Source organism: Psittacula echo (assembly GCF_963264785.1).
Source record: "Psittacula echo genome assembly, chromosome: 6".
NCBI classification, from domain to species: Eukaryota; Metazoa; Chordata; class Aves; order Psittaciformes; family Psittacidae; genus Psittacula; species Psittacula echo.
In genome coordinates, this window is record NC_137743.1 from 73,092,501 (window position 1) to 73,119,051 (window position 26,551).

Consider the following 26,551-nt stretch of genomic DNA (forward strand, 5'->3'; position numbering starts at 1 on the left):
GGGAAACTGCAGCCCGGCCTTTCTGTGCACATCGGTGCCTTTCCAGATGGACACATGACTACAGGCGTGTTTGTGCTACAAGCGCAAGCACGGCCGCGCCCGGGTCCTCGTACACAGCCCGCAGCCAGGACAGCGGGGACTGCGGGGAGCCCGGGCCGGCTGCGCGCCCCGGGGGGCTGCGGAACCTCGCCGACCCTTCGAGCCCAGCACCGACCACAGACCAAAGCGAGTATTTACCTGCCGCCCGGGGGCCGCGCTCTGCCTCTGCTCCCAGGAGGGGCTGCCGGCGCGGAGCCCACGGCCCCTCCTCGCCGCCGCGCCGCTGCCGGGCCGCGTCCTGCCGCAAAGCCGTCCCGGCCGCCGCGGGAAACGGCTCCGCGGCACCAAGGTTCCTGCCGCCGCCGCCGCCCGCCGCGCTCGGGGAACCGCGGGCAGCGCTGCGCAGCGGCGACCGATCCCCTGCGGCCCGGCGACAGCGCGGGTGGCGGAGGGAGAGCCGCTCGGCGGCACCGCGGGTGCAGGAGCGCACCGGGTCCTACTTCCCTTTAAAAGTAATGATGGAAACACCTTCACGTTTTCCCGTATAAACAGAAGGGGTAACTCTGCACCTCTCATGCTTCAAGCAGCTGAGATTCGTAGAGGGCTGATTGTGACTTCAGGAGAGATGGATAACACAAACTCCTAAACGGATTTTTACCCGTCCCAGGTGCAAGCACGCTTACCAAGGCGTGAAGGCTGCAGAGAGCAGCACGGCAGTGTGTGGATTCATATTGCCACAGGGCAGCAAAAAGAGCTGAGGCACGACGTGTTACCCAAAGAAAAGAAAAAAGTGACACAACTATAACAAATATGTGATTTCAGTGGTGTGTGGCATGGCACCCTGCCTGGCAACGCAAAAATAACCTCATTGGGAGAAATACCCACGTGTGCATTAGGGATGTACCTGAACCTTGACATCTGGGGTGCACAAACCAATTCTGAGTTTTGCCTGTACACATCTAAAATCACGGGCACTGTGCTGCTTCACTGTGGCCCAGGGCAGCCAGTGGTACTGCGCTGAGCTGAGCAGCAGAGGCAAGGGCAGTGCTCAGATGAAAACATGGTGCTGAGCTGAGTTCATACAGAGGATTCACAACCTACAACAAAAGGCAGGTGTTAGGTTAGCGTCCATCCTCACACACCAACCAGTTCATGTAGACTGCAAAACGTGACTGGCACAATTAACAAAGTGGTGCTCGTACAGGTTATCTCAGTTCAGTGACAGCAAGGAGGAATGAGAGCCTTTGGCAGAAGAAAATACCTGGTTATCCAACTGAAAACTAATTAATCTTGGCCTTTACAAATAATGGATTACTTGAGCACCATACATCTCAAGTCCTGCTCCTAAAGATGAATGGCTTCTTCACTGGGTAACAGTCAAAGATTGATCTTTTAATTCTAATTCAACTGTTTGCACTGCAAGCCTTCAAGGATGAGGCAGTACCATCAGTTGCCATGTTATTTATTGCCATCCAGCCTTTCCTCAAATGATACTGAGCCATTTATCTCTTGGGCTCCTCAGAAGTAAAGAGGATCTGTAGGTCTCCTGGGTCTGACGATGCTTCAGGATGTTGCCTCTCTGCCAACTATGAAGTACAAGTCCCCTTCTAGGCCAGGCATACTCATGCAGGAGGCACAGGGCACGCTGGTCCATCACCTGTGGGGACATGAATGTCACGGAAGCAGAGCAGGTAGGCAATGTGGGCTGAGCTCAAAGAGAAGTGTAAAATCCATCCCTCCCTCTGATCTCACTGCTGTGTTGAAGAGAAATTGCCTGTGTTTAACATTACATTATACTTAGATAGTTTTCTGGGAAGTGGCCCATATATCATTTTCCACCTGTAGCGGAAAAAGTGATTTCAGGCTGCAGGAGGACATAGATGGCATTTCTTTTTAAGGGAGGACAGCAGAGAGGCCTTGGTCAAGAACAATCAGCCCTCTACTCAAAAACAGACTCACAGAGACACTTGGCAGCCTTAAATCCAGCAGGACAGTAACCACATGCCATGAACCCAAAACAATCTCAGTTGTTTTAGCAGCCAAGTCAAGTCCCAGGCATTCAGCGCAGCCAGGCACTATTTCTGCCCTCTCTCTTTCCTACAGCCCAAGCATGTCCTTCGAGGCTCCTCAGGACCCCATTTGCCAAACACATTCAGGCATTTACAATGGTTCGTGTTGTGCAGTCCCCAGCGCTTTGCTGTGCAGGAGACGGGAAAAGCACCTCCTGCCAGGGGTTCGTGCCCTGCCAGATGCTTCCCTGGGGACAGCCAGCACCAAGCTCCTCCCTGCTCCATTCTCACAGCACTGCCTGGTGCACTGTAGGGTCTAGGAAACACTGTGTTCCCCGAAGAAAGAGAAGGAACACATAAAGAGGCTGACACTGGTCTGATATTTTGTCCTTCTCAGCTCCCTAAGGAGCATATTTCACAGCTCTACATGTTCTTAACTCTGTTCTTACCTGCTGGAAACCCTTTGCAAATGTACTGGGATGGGCAATGCTTTCCATTTCCTAGGCAAAATGCAGTTAACATGCACCTTTCTTATACTGGCTGCTAGGGAACAGTTTAGGTTAAAGTTTTAAATTCTATCTAAGAAGCATTTTTTAAACAACTGTCACCCTTTTTATTGACAGGGGGAAAAGATGCCATCCCCTTCCTAAATCACATTTTATATCTGTGATCCATCACATATCCCTCTACCACAGCTTAAAACAACTGAATCTGAGAACAGGTGAACCTACATTTTCTTCCTCTAGTCTGGTAGAGATTTATTTTCCTGCACTCTCTGTGCCAGTGGAAGAGCATAAATGACCACCATTACCCTTAAAAGCTGCAGGATAACACACTAATTCTGAAGGAATATTAACCTTGGACAAAAATTGTTATTACTATATATCTATGTACATATATAATTAAAAATGCAACCTCCAGATTTTGCAATTTTCATCATTGAAACATATCACCTTCCTCCAACATGAAATCATGAGCTGTTCCATGATGTACTGGTTAAAGATATACTGGTTAAAGACATGGTGGTGGCTATCCAACAGAACCTTCCAAGCAGCTTGACTTCCAGCTTTGTGCCCCTTGCTCGTCAACCATCAACATGTGGCCCAAAACTGAGCAGAGTGCTTAGAGCCATCTGGTGGTTAACTGGACGAGCAAACAAATTGTGCCCTTTATGTTTACACAATGAAGGCATAAAGGAAGTCATCTTCCTCCTGCTTGGAATGTCTCAAATGTCAGCTTTCTCTTGGCTTTTAGATTATGATTCTGCAAGTTTAGAGAGTTAACACAGAAAGAGGGAGAAAATGGCTCCATCAATCAACACTAGAAACTTAGCTGCTCTCCTTGTGGGAGAGTTTGAAGGACCAAGTGTTCTTCAGATCTGAACATCTCCCATGAGTACTGCAGAATCACCTCCCAAAGACCAGATAATTGTACCGTGCATTCCCAAGTTTGGCTCCTGTGATAAGAATCCAAATATCTTGCTCAAACTGGGAAAATTCTCAAGAATCCTTCGGGAGCATCCTTTGCTGGCATAATGTGGAAGGAGCAATGCCCATTTATTGTGGCCATTGACAGGCTTGCCAGTTCACACCAGCTGAGCGTTAGACCCGCTGTCTTTCCCCGCTGCCTCTGAAGGAGCCTTTTTTCACACGTTTTAATTACTGACTCCCTACATAGAAGCTATTACCTCACAGAAAGGCTGTTAACTGGCACGTTCAGCACAAGATGAAGCTTTTCCGATAATTGTTCCTTGAGTTCATGTTTGTGAAAATAAATATCATCAGATGATTAAATTAAACACCGCAGCCAGCCTAGCTATACACTATTTTCACTTATCATGCAGAAGGGGAGATCAAAGAGAAAGGCTCAGGTAGAGTTATTCCAACTCCTCCAAGTTTGGTTGATAGCTACCTATTGAACACACTAATTAGCTTCCTGCTTGGGGTGTGCAGCACAAAATTAACCCTCCCAAAATTGGCCAGTATAGCCATTTCCTTGCTCTGTAATCAACTGGATGCAGAGGGATGACCATCACCTAATCTCCTCTGTATGGTAAAGCAGCAGCACAGCCTGAGTCTGATTTTGGAGACTCTTAGGCCTCTGTCCCCTTTGGTGTCTTGTGTGGGTGCAGGAGGAGAGCTGATCCTGGGGAACCCCAGGAAAGGCTGGAGGCACTCCTCTTCTTCAGTCCTGGGGGGCTCCTACCTCCCTGCTCTTCCCATCCTTTCCTTTTGGCGAGCAGACGAGCCCGTCTCCGCGCTCCTGCAGCGAGGGGCAGCGCAGCCCTCTCAAAGCCCCAGGCTCGGGCCCTGCTTAAACAGGGAGATTGCTGCAGAGATGGAGCTTCGCCCAGCATTTCCCTGCTTGCTTTCTCCGGCCGTGGAGGGCAAGAGAGGCGAGGGAAGCGGTGGGCAGCGCAGCCCCGTTCCCACTGCGAGCCTGCCGTCCTCTCCGAGAACGCATACACCCGCGCAACCAGAAAGCCCTGCTATTCTTCTGCTAATGGGATTGGCACCGCTTAAAGCGGTCTGCGAGGGTATTGTCTGCAACCACAGCAAGAGAAACATTATTCAAAGGCCATTCAGGCCCCAAAAGAAGCGGCAGAGCAGAGTAATTATCGGAGACTCTCCATTAACGAGGGCATCTTTGCTCTTTGTCTGTGTTGGTTTAATAAGGGCCGCTAATGGGGCCGGGGGAGGGGCACACTAATGCTTCTAAACAAACCTCCTTCCCTTCCCCCCCCACTCCCTGTGAGGAGAGCTGCCTTTATGGGCACTGACAGCAGAGCTGGGAGTTACCATATTGCAGAGTGACCTCCGGGAAAACTTGGTGTGAACCCAGCCGCTTTCAGCCCCATCCCCAGCGAGCCGCCGGGAGCATCGCTTGGGTAGCTGTTCTCTTTTTAGCCTTTCCATATTTCCCGGTGCGTGCTAGGCCCTTTTATGCTCTCCCCCCGCCCGACCTCTCTCATGTCATCTTGTGACCCTTCATGGCTGGACACAACGGCGCTGAGTGGCAGTAATGAGGGACGACAGTGCAGATTAAGTTCTCGAAGCAAAACCTGGGGCTGCTGTCCTTTATCCAGCAGCTGTGACTGGGAGATGCTGCTGGGAATGCAGAACCAGAGCAGCCTCTGCTCCCCATAGCACTGGAGAAGGTAGGCTGGGATCTAGCACAGGCCGATGTCTCCTGCCTTCTGGCAGTGATCACTTTTCTGAGATCCTTCAGAGCCGCTTTCAGGAAGATGGAGCTAAAATTCTTCTGAGGGTTCTTAGACTGCTCCCATCTTCAAATATCAGTTGTAAGGGACAAATTTCAGAGTCAGTTTGCAGTGTTACAGGATCACACGCACACTGGTCCCTTAAACAGTGAAATGTGGACAAGAGGTCTCAGGAGGTCGCTGCAACAGACAGCATTCAAACAGTGAACTGTCATGATACTCGCACATGTGAATCATGAATGATACAGCTACAGTATTCAAGGTGTTGTGGATACAAGATGGAGAATTGCTAGACTCATTTTTAGCCAATGAGAAAACCAAAGAACAGTGAAAGGAAATTACTCCCGAGTTTGTGCAGGTCTTTCACTAAAGCCAAGCCCTGGATATTGTGCTATTCTTCCTCACTTTCAAATGATACACCCCTCACAGAAGGTTGTACTGTACAATGACCCCATGGACCACAGAGACAAAGCAGTGCCTGTGTACCTGCACATGACAGTGGTCTCAAGAACTGGGAAGCCACCCAATGTCAGTGCTGCATCTTTTGTTATGAGTAATGGTTTTATTCAGCTGCAGCACAGAATGACAAACTTCCTTGTACGGGAACCCACCCAACCCTCTCCATTTAGGCAGATGTCCTTGTGCTAAAGGTTTATCACAAGAAGAAAAAGAAAGATATGTGGAAACTCCCCACTGTTTAAGCCACAAGGCTCTGGTTTGAAGACACAGACTCCATAAGATTTCACCCTTGTTTCCTGAGGGCTTGCTAGTTTTGAAGTTTTCATGATTTTGGCCTTTTCCTTTCAACATTTCACCAGTGACTGCATCTTTTGTAACAAAAGAAACTTTTCATAGATGCTTCTCTGACTCATCTGTATAGGATCAAAACATCTCAGAACAACCTTGCAAGTCAAAGAGAGAGCAATCACCCTCTATAGACAGAGAGCTAAGTCACAGGGAAATTAAATAACAATACCTGAGGTCATTCTTGCCATGGCAGAGCTAGGAAGTGGATACCGTTCTTGCTCCAGAGTCTTACTGCAGTGTTCCAAGATTAGTGGTATTTCTCCTCCCTCTTTTGAAACGTCTGGAGGATCACAGTCCTAAAACAGAAAATCAGTCCTGTTTTCAGCATTTAATTCTTCATGTTAATCACAGTTTCTGTTCATATTCTCTTTTTTTTTTTTTTTTTAGAATAATAAGCATTAAACATATACAGAGGAACTGCCTTTGCCTATGGATTTTGCAACTTAAGTGAGGAAGTTAATACACTGATGTGTAAAGCAATGGGTTACTAGGCCCGCATGATCTGGCATCTGATTGATGCAGGTTTTGCTTTATAAGTGTTTTTAAATGTCATCCTTCTTTGCCACTAGCAGATAATACAGTCAGATTTGTTGCAAATGAAGACAATATTTGAACAAAATCAAGAGTGACTCAGAAGAGAGAACTGAGATCTTGTTACCATCCAAAGTGAGGGGAAACGAATGGAGTCATCAATAAAAAGGAAGAAAGGAAGTTAGCTCATAGCATAGAAGATATGGGTACAACAGAAAAAGACAAAAGCAATTGCAGCATGAGAAAGCCAGATGGAGATTTGGGGAGTTTTGAGACCCCACATGAAGGAAAACTTTATGAGCAGCTTGTGCATGGCAGCTGAATGGCCCTATGATAGAAGGGAGGAGAGCTTGCAGCAGTGACAGAGGTAGGATGAGCGATGAGAGGCTGGTTGGACGGTTTCTTGAAACTTCAGCCAGAATATTGCACTTGAAGGTAAGGCATTTAGTGTGAAAGAGATAGGAACACAGAGAGTAGAGTCTTGGAATTAAAGTTTCAGCCTGAGAACCATCACCTTTTCTCCTCAAAAATTACATCCCGACCTTCAGTGTCTGCCTCGGCACTCTTTTACAGTGAGTGACTCTTCATCTTAAAGCTAATTCAATTAGCAAGTAGCAGAGGGAGAAAAGAAGCAAGATGTCATTGCTGCTGCATTCCTGAGAACACTGCTTGGTGCTGTAGCCATTCAGGTACAGCTGTAGTTAGATGAGAGTTAGAGCAGCCCCAAGGCTCTTTTTCTCTAAGGTATGAGAAGGAAAGGCATAAATGTGACCCACAGGTATACTTTCTCCATAGCCTGAAACTCCTATACAAATACTGTCCTGAGAGCTAAAATCCTCTTTACTCCATGTACCCATCATTGTACTCATGTTCAGAATTCATACAAGAACAAGATCAACCATTTTGTAAATCCTGTATGAAGGAAAACTCAGTGAACTATAACAGTCTCAGTCTTTTCAATTTCCACTTCTATTGTTGGGGTACAGATAAAAAGAAGGGGATAAAAAAAAAGGCTGACAGCATTTACAGGAAATCCAGCAGAATAAATGCGATGCCATTGGTGTTCATGGAGATAAACTGCTGACGTGATAAAGGAACATGACCACCTTAGCCTGAGGATTCTTTACAGTGTCACCTACAATAAAACAGGTAACAGCATCACTTGGTACTTGCTGCATCTTTTAAGAGTAAAGCCCAAGTAATCTAGCTTTATGCAATTGCATTACAAGATACCAAGAAGAAAAAACTTCAGCCCTCTGCACCCAGGTGTAGCCTAGTATCTTTTATTCCATAAGCTAGACTGAGCTCTTAACCATACTAGTGATCAGTGATGTTGGGGAAACTGTAGTACTTAAGCCCAGGTATCTATGAAGTCAACATGCTGCGATGCCTTCCCTATCTAATATGTTGTTGTACTTTCACCACCATGGCCGTTACAGTGAAAAGCAGACTAAAAGCTCCCAGTTATATTGATGCTGGCCTGACAGCACCCCAAAGTCCCTCAGAAGGACACAGCTCCCTCCTTCCTGATGTGGAAAAAGGGAGAAAAATTACACTGAACGCTTCTCACCGCTGAACTGGAAAGGGTCAAAGCAGCCTCACACTTCCATCCAGTGGTATGGCACTTGTTTATCTTGCATTAAACACTTCACGTTTAGAATAAACTAAGTTAGAAGAAGAGCAGTTCAGCTGTATGTGCAGGAGATGGCTATTAGAAGTCTGTGTTTATGCAAGCCGCCAGAAACCTTGCCGGAGTGTGCACCTGTGCATCGCTGCCCTCTCCCGGGCAGATCTGCCCCATCACAAACACAGAGCCCTGGTTCCCAAAACTTAGCAGAGCACTTAATTTTGCTTTGCCTCAGGCTCTGGAGGGATATGATTGCCCACTTACTAACCATCGCGGTGACACTTTCAGTAACCTCACTGAGCATCACAGCGACAGCTGAGCTACTTCTAAAGGAATAAGGATTTGTTAAGGTATAATTAAACAGGACACAGGTAGTGCTCACTAGGATTAGAAGTTCACATGTCTAGAACTAAATCACTGTTCTACACAAAGTTACCTTAACTAAGATATTTAAGCTAGCCCATTTCAAGTGTGGCTGTGCTTTAACCTCTCCAAAGACGTTCTGATGGCCGATCTGCTCTCAACTGCCCCATTACAGTGATAGATCCCTAGTGCAAAAAAACACTGTGAAGGAGGTGGCAAAAGAGTCAGCCAACATGTTTCAGGATGTTACCTTGTGCTTTCAAGTCTCTTCCTGGGTACTTTGGAAAATTCCCCTTGGATTATTTCTTTGTGCATGTACACACACACACACAGAGTGCATCTGTCTGCACATGCAGGCACTCTCTTCTTTCACCATCCAGCCCCACACACAGCAATACTGTAATGCTGCTTATGCTCTTTCTACACTTCCTTCCCATATTAGGGCCCTTCTAGGGCACAAATCCTACCAGCTTCCTTTCCCAATCTTCTGTTCTGGCTAATGCTCTCTGTGGAAACCTGGTGAGGTGCTCCTCAGCTCCAGCCAAGTGAGAAACAGCCTTCTTTACAGCCTGCTGCTGGCTGTTCATCTTGTTGAGGTGCTTCTGGGATGCCTTATGTCCACCAGGCTGGCACAGCCTTCATTGTCTCAGAGGAGAGATTAACAAGTCCAAGATGCATTTGCCTTTCACAGTCTCAAACCCACTGAGCAGTCGTTCGCTGAGAATGTACCTCATGGGAATGCACACAAGACATCTGCTGTCAGCTCCTCCATACCCTGAGACAGTGGCCACTCACAGCTCAGTCTTGTGGCCTCCCTCCAGCCCTAAGACTGGGGAGAGGGCATGTTGTGGTTTAAGCCAGTCGGCAAGTCAGCCATGCAGTTTCTACTCCCCCCCGCCACCGAGGGATGGGGAGGAGAATTGAAAGAATGTAACTCCCACGAGCTGAGATAAAAACAGTCCAGTAACTAAGGTATAACACAAATCACTACTGCTGCCACCAATAATAATAATGATAAGGGAAATAACAAGGGAAGAGAATACAATACCACCTGCCGAAAACGAGCCCGACCGAGCACAGCGTGCCCTTCCGGGTCACTCTCAGTTCTACATCCCGGGCATGACGTGCTGTGGTATGGAATACCTCTTTGGCTAGTTTGGGTCAGGTGTCCTATCTGTGCTTCCTACCGGCTTCTCCTCCTCCCTGGCAGAGCATGAGACTCACAGAGTCCTTGGGCAGAGTAAACATTCTGACCAGCAACTGAAGACATCGGTTTTATCAGTATTATTCCCAGGCAGAAAGTCAAAACCACAGCACTGCAGCGGCTACTAAGAAGGAGAAAAACTGACTGCTGCTGCTGAACCCAGGACAGGGCACAACGCAGAGAGGATTACGAAGCACATCTCTTAGCTGTGTCCACCCAGCAGCCTCTCCCAGCTGAAGTATTAACTAGATCAGGCAAGAAGGTACTGTGACAGGTCTGCCTTTGTGCCTGAAGGAACTGGCTGAGCACAGAAACGCAGCACATCAGGACTTCTCAAGAACACTATGTGATGCTTTCATGCCTACGTGCAAGACTGATGCACAACTGAGTTCATTATGGCAGGTATAGTCTGAAAGCTGCACTCTCATGAGTGCTTCCAGTGTTACAGTCCTGCATGTAATAATAGGGATATGAGAGGGCTTATTTCCTTTAAGGAAGTTGTGCAGAAAAATCCAGCCATGACAGAAAGGTGCTTGGATACAGAAGAAATTGCAGCTATAGCATTTAATTATCTGAGTGTCTCTGAAAGCCATGTGTAATTTCCTAAAGCGGACAAACTCAGCCCTTCCAGTTTTGCCAGTGATGGAAAAAGGTGCATTACAGTCATCAGTGCCACTTTACTTCCCATCTGTGTTTCCTCAAGAATTGTCCAAGATACCGTGTTTCACTCTGAGTGCTCAAGCCATGAGCTCCCTCTAGCATCTAAAAAGATTAATGCAGTTGGTACCCTTACCATCCCTAAAGGAACAGAGAACAAATGTAAGGAAGTATCAGTAAGGTGAGGGAATTCTGCCCCTTTTCTTCATTTTGGCAAAAGAAAAGAAAATAAAAATCCTTGAAGTTGGGTGCACATACCTAAACACTGGCACCTTAAGAATTAGGAGGCAAACATGTCCACAGGCCAAGAAAAGGCCAGATCTTATTTTGTATCCTTATCCATGAAAAAGAGGTACAAATTGCAGAAGCCCACCCTGGGCATCAGCTTTCACAGGAAAACAGTGTAAGCTGGCAAGCTGATGATTCTGGACACGAAGATTTCTATGGAGAGACACCAGTGTGCTCACTGCAAAAAGGAGCATTGTCACCAAGGAGGTAAAAAGAAGGTAACACAAAATAACGAACTTGGGTAACTGGGGGTGGGGTATGTAAAATAATCCTTTAAGGTATCTCAGACCACAGTATTAATGTTGGGTTTTTAAAGATGCTTTCTCTAGTCAATACTTCCATTTTACAGCATTTGAGAGCAAAACAGAGGATTCTTTTGGTTGTGCAAGAGCTCCTCTTACCCAAGAGTAAAACCTAAATGGTGTCCCATGAGTGAATGATGTGTATGAACCCCCTGCTAGGGTTTAGATCTTACACCTAAAGACCTAAGAGTGTGTTGCATGACATCTTCTTTCCCAGACTGAGATGTAGAAAACATCATTTTTTGGTGGCATCTGAGAGTGGTTTTAGAGGTGGGGGGTGACAAACACAAACATGTGCTGAAGACTGTGTATCTCTGCTCTACTGTCTGCACTGTTTGTACTGTACCAGGGGCTCAAGCAGCCTCTCTTTGTGGCAGAGCAATTCTTCCAAAACACAGGAGGGGCAAAGAGTATCAAACAGAGTGAGGCAAAACTTCTGGCAGAGAGAGGCAAGGTCAAATAGATCGGCAGCTACACATAGTCACTGGCCAAAATTGCAAGTCAAAACAGTATGTAGAAGAAACAACCTTTACACTAGTGCTCAGTAGTTAAAAAGAGAGAGTTCCTTCTCCCTGTTCAGGAGAAAGCCAAACAGCTGAACCCAGGACAAGAACTCTCTAATCCAGGTAGGCTTTTCAGATTTCAGTTGTTTGCGACACTTCCTAATGGCTCCTCTGCACTAGTGTCTCTTCTGCTTGATATCAAAGCTCTGTCATTGACATATATAACGTGTCATCAGTGAAAGGATTCCTTCATGCTGCCAATATTCCAGAAAGATCAAGTACCTATTAAGCCCACTACAAAGTTTCAGTTTTGAAGAGGACGTGCAAGAGCAATCTGTCTCTATCAAACGGGTCCAATCTAGCTGGGAGGACCACAGACTTCGTTCCATGCTGCAAGTTACAGAATAAGACTATATGAAGGGAGCAGCAGAACCTCTGCTTCTTCCTTCATACAGTCTGACATGCTTTATCTTCATGCACTTGTGTTCAGATTGTTCCAAGGATCCTCAAACATGGGAAGTCTGTTGTGCATGTTCTTAGGAAAAGAACAGAAGGGTGCTGAGCAGGGATAGTGAAAGAGGAGCAAGCGTCCTCCTGCCTTCCCTCCCTATGCCAGTGCAGGGGGAAAAGACACAAAGAGTGAAGTGGTGAAGTGCAGGGGAACAAGCTAATGTGGAGAACCAGGTCAGCCCAGGCTTAGATAAGCACGGGCCCAGCAGTGCGTATGCTCCAGAAGAAGTGGTGCATGTCGGTATTGTTTAGTGCTCATCTACATTTACAACTTTGGCAATACCTCTCCTTCATTCATTTTTACTTTTCCTGATGTCTTACATGCACTATCTTTTCTCTGTCTATGACTGCATGGGCCACCCCACCGCAATCCCTCTTTTGTGATCTGTCTGCAGAGCAAAGCAATGTCTGGACACTATCTGATAGAAGCTGGAAGCATCCTTTTGATTTGGAGGGAGAAAGGAGGAGTTACTAATGATTCACAAACCATTCAGACCCCTTCCTAGGATCTGACTTTACATTCACTGAAGTAAGACTGTCATTGACCACAGCCATTCCTGATTTTATTAACATTTCTTAAAGTTAAATATTTAATTAGAAAAAGCCCCCAGATTCTTCTATAATGCATGTCAGCTTGGATTCTATATTCTACTCAAAGGTAAAAACATCTATTTGCTGAGTATGTGACTAACTTAGACTGTAGATTTCAATGGCTGCCTGATCAATACAGAAGCAGCAGTTCAAGGTAACAGCCATGCTAAACGTTTAAAGTTCTTTCAACACAGAAACACGTTAATGCTTCAGGAAATACATATTTTTAAATGACTGTACAGCAGCTGTATATACTATAAGCAGTTTCTAAGGTTCTTGTCTCATCAAGCTATCACATGAAAGCAAGCTATTTGCTTTTTATAGGATGACTGAAAACGGCTTTGTGCCAACAGTTTATAGCAAGTTATCATCAATGTCTGATAAAATGATAGTTACATGTATGTGTGCATTGTGTGAGGCTGTACATACACAAACTTCACTCTTTTTGCAGCCTTCAGAAGTAAAGCTACTTCCTAAACTTGCTGTGTCTCAATGTGTAGCGCTGTAGCTATTGTTTTCTAAAGAGCAGCACCTTCAGCCTCTCTTTTGTGTGACCCTGCAGATGACAAATGTTTCAGCAGGGCATAGACCTTCTAAAGACCCTATAATTATTATGAAGTCAGTTATCTACTGACACTCAGACCAAGCAATAATCTAATAAAAGCCAGCAGAAATGGTTTTGGATGCCTCACTGTGCTAATTCTCTAATCTTGTCAGATACCGCTTGTCCCTGTGGAAGTGATAATGCCATAAATAGGGATTATAACTTCAATATGGGAATTAGCAATAAGAACCCACCACCCCAAAAAAACAAAACCTTGCCTGCTTTCATCACACAAAATATTAAAACACCAGGTCAAGAGAATGTAAATATAAAAAAATAAAAATAAAAAATAAGTTTAAATCCCCCAAAGAATGGTACTAGTAGTTTAGCTCAGTGTTAATGCTCCTTTCTGGCACGAATCAATGGGACTGGTGGACTATTCAGTAAAATAAACTGTCACTGAAAGTTGCCAGTTATGGATTATTTCCAGATGAAGTGCAAGGGATGATACCCTCCCCAGATCCCTAGAAAATATCCTGTTATTCTTTATCTCAGGAGTTCATGGTGGTACTCTCTATGTAAAAGTTTACATCACTCCAACATTAAAACAGCAACATAACTATAGGTATTCTAAATTACCATTTTAAATAACATCTAACCTAAGTACTACTTTGCAGACATGTCCTTTACAGATTAACAATGTATTTGGAAAGAATGACTTCTTTTTCTCCACTTTAAATCACTGTTTTCATTTTTTAATTGGAAGTCCCTTTTTCAAAAAGAATGGAAGAACTCTCAAATTTATCTTCTTTGTAGCACCCATACTGTTGTGTGTGTACCTTTATCACCCTGAGAATGAATGCAGCAAGAAAAACTTCCTCACATTTCCTATTAGAATGCTTTAAAGCAATTCAGGAAGTTGGCTTTAGAAGGGAAACTTTCAAGAAAGATGTATCAGCTAATGCTCGCTTCTGTTCTCAGGCATTATTACTTTCGGGCACCAACCTAAAACTAGATTCTGTCACCATATAGGTAAGCAAATTTCTAGATCATCAGCAGTTGGCTTGGGTTTGAAGCAATAATCTGACCTATTTCTAGACATGTTAAGCATGTATTGAGAACCTAATAAACAGAATAATTTTCTGTTAAATGACAAGCATAGTAGAATGAAAATGATCATATTTACCTACTACAGCAGAAGCTAAATTCACAACAGATGAAAGTGGGTGAGATCAGTTTGGTGCTTTTGCTGCTGTAAGTACCTACACTACACATGCACATCATTTATGAATGATTAAGTTCCACGGTTTCTTGCAGAACCTCACGTCAATTTATACGTTCCAGACACAGTTCATTACCTCATTTTTCTTTCAAGGTACAAGGTAAGAGACTTCAGTGTCCCTCTGGTTACATTTAAATAGATACCTCTCAGTATAAGTTTTTTCTCCTCAGACAGCAGCATGTTAGAAGTGTGTTAATTGCTCAGGCACAAAATTGGGTGAAATAAAATGGAAAACCCTAAAACCTACATCAAGATATTTTGCACAATACAGCACACTCCTTGCAATTTATACTCTACAATAAATGACTTTTGGATTAAGGAGAGGATAAAGATGTGGAATAATCAGAAGTTACAGCAACTCTGTCCATCTTCTTAGTGCACTCCATACACATACAGATTGTTTTCTATAATCTATTATACACAGACTGGCTGAACAGAATCACACTGGAGAGGGCCTCCACAGGTTGAGTGGCCCAAGCTCAGCTAAGGTCACGGACAGATTCTCATCTAAGCACAGGAAAATTCCAGCACTGTATTCCTGTTGCATAAGACTTCTCCAGAAGTAGTTTACACGGATACATAGTCCAGGAAAATCTCCACTAAACACCTCTTTCAAGCTGTCTCCCTTTCCATAGCATCACTTTTTACAGGATCATTAAGCTTCTGGAATATCACTAAAGCTCCACACAGACATTTCTCTAGCATAAACCTGTTGCAAGTGTAAGTAGGTATCAAAATTTCTCAAGAGATGTAATATAATGGAAGAGCATGTCTTTATGGTTTGATTACTTACCTTTAAGTTCAGTGCTACAAAAACAACCCTTGAGACTAATCAATAACTTGGCCAGAAGTATCTACTCCCTATTCCATGTTTCACTCAAAATTTAAAATCAGCTTACCCTGGCAATGTTCAGAACACAGTGCTATGGTTCCAATTATGTTTCAATAGTATCAATCTCCCAAATACCTGGAAGCATAAATTTTATGACTATAGCATTTATTACAGCTGTAAGAAATCAACATACTTTAAATATGATAGCAATTATGTCACACAGTTGTGTGACTTATCAGTTGAAAGAGGGATGAGTTTTACTCAGTTTTACTCCTAGTTGTATTTGATGGATGTGAAAATGTGAAAGTATCTTGGAATCTTAAAAAGCCTCTCAATATTTCATCTGAAAGGTGTATTCCACAGAAGTAAACCCAGCTGAAAATGGCTGAGGACATAAGACACATTTCCTTATAATGAGAATTACCAGCGGGGAAAAAAAAAACAGTATTTACACCCAGTTCACAGCAGCAGTCCTGGAGGGCCGACAGGCATAAGAAAGTAGCAACAGTCAAGCAAAAAATTATTTCCCCTCTGTCTCCCTTCTAACGCAAAATGGGGAACTACAAATGTGAACACAGATTTACTTTGCCAAATTCTACTTAAAAAAACCCCGGAGTTTCAATTCTTGATTGCAGTAGTACTTTTAAACTGCCTTCTCATGCAACCCATTAATACTGGGATGTGGTAAACAACACTAAAAATGAACTTTAACTCAGTAAGTGGCTTTACTAGGCACCTCTTTCCATGGTCTGGGTTAACAGGAACAAACATGTGGGTGCTGCTAAGAGGGTTTTGGAGATTTGTGGCAAGAGTGTACTCAGGTCCACAATGCCAGGTTAGTTCATGCTCCAGGACTTACGAACATGTTCTATGGGCTTTTCAAAAGCAGGACTTACTTTTGGTGCATGTTTTCTTTGTGATAAAGAAAACAACCAACAAACCGTTTTTTTACTTCTCAAATATCTCAAGACACGCACCCATAGGAAAAAAATGTGCCCGCTGTTGCTTCTGTTTGGGTTTAAACAAAACATTGATTGTGGACTCTCTTCTTTGTATCATCCTGCTGGCACATCAGCAGCAAGACACTACATCACAAACACACAATATTTTAGGCATCACATAAAAAAGCAGGAAGCATCACTGTCTCACAGAATACTGTATTGGTGTATAATGCCAGCCAAACCTCACTGGAAACATTGCTGATCTTTATAACATTATGCCCCAAAGGTGATGTTTCTGTGAATGCAGAGGTGGACTCCCGTGCCTCTTCAGAAATTCCAGCCACTCAAAATAGAATACAATTCCAGTTTCCCTAACTGAACCCATTTCTGCTGCAGTCAGGAACCTTTATCTCATGTGAAAATAGTCACTTCACTGCTAATAACTGCTCGCAAAGAAATGTAATTTATCAATTCCAAAAGCAAAACACAGATAAGAGCATTGAACTTAAGTTTCTCTCAAATATCTTCTCATAATTACCAGTAATATTCAAGCACTTTATGTTAGAAAATACATTAGATACAAAGCTTGCCATGAAGAACTTGTGTATTATGCTCTATGTGTTAACCCTTAACTTACTTTAACTTATTCTGCATAAGAGATTGGATAAAACAGACTCCACACAGGGTACACAAAGCAGCTGAATACTAAGTACGACACAGCTCATAATTACTTTTTTTGTTTGCAAGATGTGAATAAATGCCAGCATACCACCAAAAGTATTACCTTGTGGTTAATGTTTGAAATCTTACCTTACTAATGATAAATTATGCTGGCTGACTTTATGGTACTTTATGGTACCTTTTGTTACCACCTCTCCATAGTGAAACTTCTCCAGTTTGCAGTTATTAGCTAATCTCACTAGTGATCTTAGATCATTTTGCAAAGAAGTTCACAAGTCTGAAATAAAAGGAATGGAGACACTTTTTTGTCATAGATTGAACTAGCTGAATAAAATCATAATGCACTATGAAAACATTGATCTTTTTAGAGTTAGTTTTGTTCCAGGGTAGCTTTTATGCCTTTAATAAATAAATAAATAAATAAAAAAGCCAAATTCCCTTTGCCTGATTCAACTTCACAAATTTATGGAGTACTTCAGTGAAAAGGACTTTTTCGTAGCCAGGGAAGTGGATAATCATGTATTCTTCCAGAGCAGCTGGTGGCTAAGCAAGCATGGCTGTTCCCAAGAGCTGGAAAATGGGGAATTCCTTTTCCTTTCATAGGAATTCTCTTTTTCAAGAGAAAAGGGATTTTTTTATATGCATTTTTTCTAATGCCTTGACATAGCTAGGAAAGCTTATCGTGTAATCTGCTCCATAACAGTAATCAAAAGTGAGTGATGTCACTGGAAGAAGTTACTTGATGAAGTTATGACAGTGCAATCCTTTCTGAAGTTCATCTAATCTATAGTCAAAGAAGTCTTCTTCATCCACTGCAAAGAGCTTTGTGTCATTCACAGACAACCATGTTCCTTTTAACAGAGAATCTTCCTTCCATAGCAAGACGTAGAGAAAGGGGAAGAAATTAAAGATTAATTTAGCTAATGCTATGAAGCTATCCATCAGTTTTGTATTCCAGTGTGACATGTCACAAAATACCCTGTCTATATACCCTTAGCGACCAGTGCCAGGTATTTCTGGTAGGTGGTCTAAGAACCCACATACAAAACTTACCTTCTAAAGGAAGTTCCCTTCTCATTCAGGAAAATAAAGTCTGAAAAGCACAGGAATATGTCTCATTCCCAAACTCTACTTTTTTATTTTCCCCAAGATTAACAGTACTTTCACCAAAGATGCAACACTCCCAAACTTTCCCTCCTTCTGAAGCACAGCTAGATACAATGTCATGAAGATGCTGCATCCTTAACATCTGTAAGAAACTACCAAAGCAGACAGTACTTGATGTGAAGAAAATTAATTTATTGCCAATTAAAACAGACAAAATTAGTGAGAAACAAATACAAATTAAACTAGCACATTCCGCTCATGCTCCTCTCTTTTCCCCAACTTCACACCTTCAATGCCCAACTGCTCTACTTCCCCCAACCTGAAGCAGCACAGGCAAGAGGGGGTTGCAATCAGTCTGTAACAGCTCCTTTGTATCGCTCCATCCTCCTCACACTTTTCCCCTGTTTCCTACAGGTCTGCTCTACAGGCTGCAGCCCTTCATCATGAACCTGCTCCTTCATGGCTCCTCTCCATGAACTGCAGTTTCTTCAGGAAATCTCCATCGGCACCAGCATGGGGTCCTCTGTGGGCTGCAGGGAAATACCTTCTTCTTGTACCTTGGTGTTCAGAGGACTGTTTCTCTCACTTTCTTCCTCACTCCTCTCTACAATGCAGCATTTTGTCCTTTCTTTAACATGCTTTTACAGAGGTGCCACCAGATTAAAGGATGAGCTCAGATGTGTCTGACAGTGCGACCATTGCAGAGCTGACTGGAACTCAGCAGTGTCCTGCACAGGGCCACCCACAACCAAAACAGAAGTATTACATAAAAGCTGGAGATGAAGAACTTCCTGACCCTCTCCTGTGCTTCCCTTCAAGTTGTACCCAAGGAGTCATTTGTGGGGTGCACAATGGGCCAGACCCACAGACCAGTATAGACTCAAAACAATATAAGGGGGTGAAGGACAGTTGCTCATACTGGTAATTTGATGGTACACACAGTGCAAGACACTGCTACCATCACCGCAGCTCTGTAGTTGTACTGGCCTGTGTTGGGATATAGATACAGGAGCAGAACCTGTGGCAGGTGCTTTCTGCAAGAACTTCTGTAGCAAAGTGGGCAGGGGAGCTCACCCCAGTATTGTCCCTCCCTAAGAAAACATAACAGCATCTTATATTTCAGTCATGCAAGGAATCAACCTCCAGTACAATAAAGCTGAGAGGAAATTTATCCCTAAACATGGGAAACAAGATGATAGAACAGTGTTTTAAGGAGAAATTTTTGTTTCTGTGCTACTCTGCATGGAAAAGACAATGGGAGAAAGGCAGAAAAGTGGTAGATGAGAACATGTTCAAACAATTCCCCCACTCCAAACATAAAAAGAACGAATGGGGAGGCCAGGGAGAGGTAATTTTGTGGCTTGTATTATGTTGAAAGTTAAGACATGCACTAGAGCCTGACATGAAAAGCCTATGCACCCACTGAATTACTGTGAAAACATGATTTAAAACTGGCAAAGCCCTCTTTCCACAGATCATCTGTTCTCAACAGAAGTAAGAAGGTCACAAAGGTTCCCACTTTCTCCATATCCTTCCATGTACAAAACACCTCAGATGCAATAACAACTTTAACAACAGCCAAGAACATGGAGATGTTACACCCGTTTGCATTCAGAAGATAACTAGTGCACTGAAGATAAAAGCAAATATACGCAATTAGCATTCTAGCTTCTATTAGAAGTGAGCTCAGAGCACAAATAGCATCAAAATAAACAATAAAGTTACATATTGAAAAAACGTTTACCATTTAAAGTGAACCACTTCAGCCAGAAAAAAAACTCTTGAGCTGTAAACTTTGAGAGCTTTCTATCTGCTGCAAGCAGCTTTTTACAACTTCACTTCCTCTTCTGTTCTTGGCTCTGGTTTCTTGCCAGTTATATGGAGTACCCTCAGAGCTAAGTGATCCTAAGAAAACATCCAACACACAGTGAACTAGCAGCTAAAAGTAGAAGCCAAGGAGGAAACACCTGCACACTTCAGGAAACTTGAGTGTCATCTGTAAGAAACATAAATAATTAATTTCCAATTCTCTCTCCTATTTAATTTTAGCTTTACGAGAAATATCTGTGAGAAAAAGTTACATTTATGTCTAACAGAACAGTGACCTGACAAAGCACAACTGAATTTTCAGCATGGTCCTTTAGGAATTAAACACTGCACACTTAGATCTAGAATAGAAGATAATCCTTAGGTCAAACTTGTAGCTAATTTGCAGGAACAGTTTAACAGCAGAAATTTGGGGTGGGGTGAGGGAAGGGGGAGGGCGAAACTGAGATTTGTTTTCCTCCCACTGCTGACCATCTAGCCTTGATGCAACACATTCAGAAACAAACTATGGTTTGCAGATATTGTTACTGACACCCTGCCAAGTAACCAGGTCAGATCATGCAAATGAAAAGGAAGTGCCCTCATGTAATGAGAGAGGTGGTAAAGATTCTGGTGTCATCCCTGTTCCTAGCCCCACCCCTTCCCCTGCTATGAGTCTGGTTCTATAATTGCTTTTCTTTTATTTTTGTGGAAGACCCTCAACACAGTGATTTGCAGCATAGATGGAATCACCTATAAAGGAAGAAAAGGGCCACACCTTTCAGACTCCGAACACGGTGGTTTTGGAAGACAGTTTGGAATGATTCCTGTTCTGGATAAAAAGGAAAAAAAAAATTGGAAAAGGCTTTGGTTGATTTAGGTTATTAGTACATACTTCTACCCTTGTATATTGTGATATTTCCTCATGAGGAATTTCTGCAGAAATACATCATCACCTACTTCAAGTTAACGCTTACTCTAGAGAAAGAACATACGAAAGGACTTCAGACAAAAACTCTCCACTGTTGGTTTTTTTTTCCCTAATAAAACAAGCTTTCATTTACTTTAAGAAAACACACACAGACAACACAAAGATCAGCAGGCAGCACTGGCCTACAATTTCAGTATAACATGCAAAGGTGGTAACGCATGGATAAACATTCATTAATATTTTGGTACACACTCACTGAAATCTGTCTAAACACTCGGCATCTTGTCAGGCAGATCAATAAGCCTAATACTTCTGAAAAGATTTACTTTTATTCGTTATTGAAAAATCCTCTTCCACCAAAGAATGTGGGCTCTATCGAAGTCATGTCATCAACTTTTAATCTTCTCCATTCTGTTCCTGCACGTCCTCCCACAAGATCTTACATACCTTCTTCATGAGCTCCATGTCCCTTGAAGGCTTGTACAACTTCTTGAGTGGGCAAGCAGAGAGAACAGCTATGTCAGAACACAAAGACAAACAATCACTGTTTCTCAAAGGGTGCATTCAGGACTAGCATAGAGAAAGTTAGTCTGGAATGAGGACACCAGGACTGAACTCCCTCTCCCACTGATCTGCTAACACACACCTCTCTGTTTCTGGCTCTCCTACTGCCATTTGATTGCCATGCCCAATTACATTTTAAATAGCGTCTAGAAAAAAAGACTATTCTACAAAGAGCAGGAGCAAGCCTCTGCTCTTCCCAAGAGCCACTGAACTATCATATTTAACCAAATGACAAAGCTGAAATTTTAACAATATTTTAGTGGTAGTTGATGCTGGTTTGACACTGCCCTGCTGTAGAAATCCAAGTACATTAGTAAAATGACCAAATGGCACATCCAATAGCATGTATGTTTTTGCTCTCTCATTCCTTTGTACTGAGGACCCAGAAATCAATTCTTATGAAATCAGCACGCTATGGGCAGATTTTCATTCTCCTATAAGACTTATCAATCTCTATTAGAAAAAAAATCAGGAAGAGGGAGAAATTTAATTTGCTTAGAACAGCATGCTCTTGTTTAAGCAGGCAGACTCATTTACAGAAGCCAAATACATGCCTAATGACCAACTGAGCTGCACTGCAGACAGCTAAGGATGGTTGTAGTAAAAACATGAATTCCAATTATCCATATTAAAAGATCTGATTACATGTGCCCTAAAATATCTGCACCATTTAACCACAGTTAAGTGTAATTAAAACTAAAGAACTACACATAAACAACTATATTCATATCTCCATTTTCTCTTCCTTTTTTTTTCCTTCAGATACATACAATCTCATATGCATATATAACTTAAAACTATTAAGGAACCAAAGGTAACTTTTTCAATAAAGAGATTATCATACATATGCCTTATTGCAATGTTTCTTCTATCTAGCAGAGGCTATTAGACCACTGATGAGACTTATTCCCACAGCATCCAATGCTCCTATTCTTCCATGCAGGGAAGACTCCTTAGGACAAGAACATTCAGTATTTGTCCTCAGAAAGCTTTCCATGCTTTTAAAACCCCTTCTGTACTAGAACAGCGTAGGGTCCCAGATGTCAAACACCCACTAATACTTTCTATGATACAGCAAGTACTGTTTATGATCACTCCTTTAAAGACTCTCCAGAAAACACATCCAGTCCCTTCAGAAAATAAACATGTCATCTGTCACGTGCATTAGAAATGCACTGAGATGCTAAGGTGGAACAGCTTACATTGCAAAAGAAACCCCAAATACACATGCACTCCTGCCACGTGATGAGATTTTTGCTTTGCCCTGTTTCTTCCACCACATCATACCTTAGTTGTTGCTTGTTGGAGAGACCTGCTGGGTAGCTTCTGACCTAAAAAAACATCAACATAGCCTGTTTTACACAATGCTGGATCCATCATTAATGAAGTGCACTGTTGCTGGGAAAAGATGATCATTACTGATGGGATAGGCTCTGAAGCTGATTCCTGTGAAAGCCTTGTTCAGAAAGGAAGAGCAGTTCAAGGAGAATTTTCTCACCAGAGACCCACAAAGAGCAGTAACTTTTCACAGCACCATCCTCAGCTGTATCGCACTTTCTATCCCTAATAGAACAGATTATTCCTCCCTAATCTTCTGAGAACATATCTGTTCAAACAGGATTAAGGCAGCAAATTGTGAGTTTGCCAACAGACAAGTCAACAGCCAGCTACTATCCACAGCCAGAATCAGATACTCAAATGTGAAAGAGGCCAGTTTCTCAATACAAAGTCTTAAGAGCTGTCAGCAGCTACAATTTTCTCATTGTTTTCTCAATTTTTTTCAGTTGCTGTGAATGTAAAGAGTGTCCTGTGAAATGTAGCTGCCTGATATTCATCCAGGTAAGGATGATAAGCCCCAAAGCAAGGAAAATACTTAATCCAATTAAAAGGAACATAGGCACTTAGGATCCTGGGGAGACAAGAAGAAAAACTTACAGGAGCAAATGTCACCACTATTTACTTGTGAACTCACCAGCAGCTCCAACAGTGTAACAGTGAAACATGGAGAAGCAGAGGGCCTGAGGGCATAGGGCTTGGGTGGAAACCCTACAAAGTGTGAAGGAAAAGAGACCTGGGTGGTCCATGCTTGAGATAGGTAGAGCTGCAGCCAGAGGGATGACAGCAGCAAGCTGATTCAGTTGGGAAGAAAAGGTGTATTTTCTGTAGTAACGTGTAAAGGAAAAGAGTCTATGCTGCAGGGTTGAAGCTCCAAGAGGCATTTTTTTCTTCGTATTAGAAGGCTCAGACTACAGGAAGTCATTTACCTGCCTCTAGCACTCCCCAAAACTCAAGCAGCTTCGTAGGTTTTGGGGGCAGGACTCTTCCATTCCTTTAAATTCCTACCATGAATTCACCCTATGCACTGCTGGCATAGATTGAGGAGCTGCACTGAGCCTTCCCAATGTGCTCACAATCTCTCTTCCAGGGCCCCAGAACCCTCAAAGCACAGCCCACTCCAGCCCTTCCCCACAGGACCCTTGCTTTTCACACACCTTCAGGAACTTCTGTTTGGTCTCCCTGGTGTTGTCCTACTTGTTCTCCTTCATTCCCAGAAACCACTGCCCTGACGTAGCTCTTGCATTTCTCCCCATGGGACCCCATAACCACAACACAGACCATTACTTTAAAAGAAAAAGTAGTTTACATTTGAACAGAAATGTTATACATTAGGTTACTATATAAATATAGATATACACATACATATACAGATATATTCCTCTCTAAATTTTGTACAAATTGCAACAACCTTTATACCACAAAAAGGACTCATTAACACTACTGGTTTCCATCCAAGAGGCTACCAGCCCTGAACAAGAGCTATGGACTTGTGCCTTTTTATGTATTCTGCACATTTCAGTAAAAAATTATTGTTGTATGCACATACATAAGCACAGCCCTTCTTGTAAAGCCAACTGAGCACTGTTATGGGTAACCAACAATGAGGATAAATTGGAGAAGAATTTGTTCATTTACAGTACTCAGGAGCTCAGGATTTCCGGGTTTGCAAAATAAACATTTGAACATAACCACAAGAAAACAAAGTAAACATCTGAAAAACACCTACAATTCCAACACAGTAATAATCAACCACTTTGCACCAAGCTACACAGCTTTCTCTGAAAAATCAACCTTACGTATTTGATTCAAACAAATTTAGTTGATCTGAAAGCATTATTGCTTACTTGTGGGTTTTTTAATACACGTAAGATTCTTTCCTGTAAAATTCAGGTGGACTTTAGTGAACACTGGTGTTAAGCTTAATTAGAGAATGGATATGGATAATGAGTTCACGTTCCTTCATTATCAACATGCACAAAGCAAATGTAAACATATTTAAAGAGGAAAGGTTACTCTAAATTAACCACCAACACAATAATAAACTGGAATATGGAATTTGGAAGACAAAGAACTGAAATGCTGTGAAAATGAAGGAAATGAAACCAAAAATCTGAGTATTGCCTGAAGAAGCATTTCAACTTTGCTCAATGAACAGAATAGCAACTCTCATCCCCAGCTTTTAAAAACAACTAATTCTGTACTGCTTCTTTAAATTTCTCCCAACTTTTTGTTCTATTGTTTTCATGGTACTGTGCAAATCAGGGTAGATTATAAAATTGATTTCTCAGCCTGTAATTCAAGATGTTCTAAAAGAGTATTTCCTCCAACTGTGACCATTAAACCAAAAATAAAAGTACCATCAGGAATATTGTTCAGCACAGGATGAGACTGTAGCTCATTCCGTGCTGGGATGAAGAGTGACTGTTAAAGAACAGATGTGTTAATGAGAGAACTAAGAACTGATGAAAATGAAACTTCTCTTTCATCAAGCTTTTAGTCCAACCACAAATATATTGTCTGCTTTGAAGAGAACTAAAACTGAAATAACCTCTTGCTGATAATCTTTAGCTGTAATTCATTATTTTGGGAATAAACATTCTCAAAAATGCAGAATGATTATAAAAAAAAAAAAAATCAGTATTATTGAGAAAGAGGAATATACTTTGGAATGCGTTAGTTTAAACTCTAAGAAAATACAAAGGTGATGGAGTCACTGAACACAGTAGCGTAAAAGCAGGTACCTGTTCTGGTACATAGTTACCAAGTTGGGAAAGAAAAGGTGACTGCTGCCTGTGTGCTCCAGAACTATGACTGCAGCAGAGAACATCCATTTTGGACATATTTTCACAATTAACAACTATAAAACTAACAAAAGTGTGAACCTTGTGGGATTTTACCTACCCAGAAATACCACAAAGCAAGTTAGTGCAGAAACAAAATATGAAAGACTCCAAAGAACTGGAGATTCTGTATGCACTTGCATCACAAAGTACTGATTCTTATTTAATAAGAGCATGACTCTGTGGGAGAATTCTAATTTAAGCTAACCAATATATATTAGCTTTAAATGAACAGTATTAACAGTGTTAGTTAACCTCACAGAAGTTAATATATGTTAAGGTAAGACTAGATATAGCACTCACCTAACAGATGCTGCACTGGGAACCCAAGTTCAGTGGGAGACTTTTGAAAGGTTTAGCTTTCAATACTCAAAAGAAAATTGCCACTATTTAGATGATGCTTGATGTACGTTAACAAATTTAACTATTTAATCTTTATGTCACATAACACTTCTAACATTTTATCTCTACATAAACGGACCAATCTTGTTCAGATTTTTTTTGTGTATTTTGGTTTATTTATTTTTATTCCTAAGTCCTCAGGCTGCATGCTTCTGCAGCATGTGAACAATAAAAAAAGAATCTAACTTTCTGAGCAAAATCTCAACCATTTAGTAGGAAGCAGTAACAGAACTGCTGATATTGCTGTATACAAACCACCTGAATATTGCTCTAAGAATTCAATATCTGAAGTAAACAATGCCATTGTCTAATTTGATATCTATGTTGGCATCAGTTTCATTTAATTCTTTACATGGATTCCAAGTTACATGAACATTTTATTTTTCTTAAAGAAACACGTCTCTCACACATTACACAACTCAATGCTTGTCACTTATTATGGCTCTGGCTTAAGTATTGCTAAAAGAGATTTCCTTATCATATTCATTTTTATAAAGATCCCTGGTAATATTTAAAGTATTATGGACCACTCCAGTCTTAGGACCTGCCACAGTTGAAAAAGATAAGTTTGTTTTCTGAACACTACAGTGACAGCACACTTGCACACATTGCTTGAATTTATATTACTTCGC

General features: G+C 42.3%; 1 protein-coding gene across 13 annotated transcripts in view; it reads right to left on the minus strand.

The window, feature by feature from the left end:
- Nucleotides 1-1,643: 1,643 nt before the first annotated feature.
- CARF (calcium responsive transcription factor) overlaps nucleotides 1,644-26,551 on the minus strand; it is a 56,230-nt gene continuing 31,322 nt past the window's right edge. For 6 of the 13 annotated variants that reach the window (XR_013957254.1, XR_013957257.1, XR_013957259.1 and 3 more), the window contains 4 exons: nucleotides 22,627-22,670; nucleotides 21,223-21,290; nucleotides 20,623-20,671; nucleotides 18,221-20,034 (listed from right to left, as the gene is read on the minus strand). Coding sequence is in view for 2 of the 13 variants with exons in the window: in XM_080621951.1 (XP_080478077.1) it covers nucleotides 21,228-21,290; nucleotides 22,627-22,670 (107 nt within the window). In the remaining 11 variants the exon portion in view is untranslated. Of the gene's footprint in view, nucleotides 1,697-6,244; nucleotides 6,372-18,220; nucleotides 20,677-21,222; nucleotides 21,291-22,626; nucleotides 22,671-26,551 lie in introns of those variants that run through there. The other 7 variants (XR_013957253.1, XR_013957258.1, XR_013957255.1 and 4 more) reach the window with 7 other exon arrangements.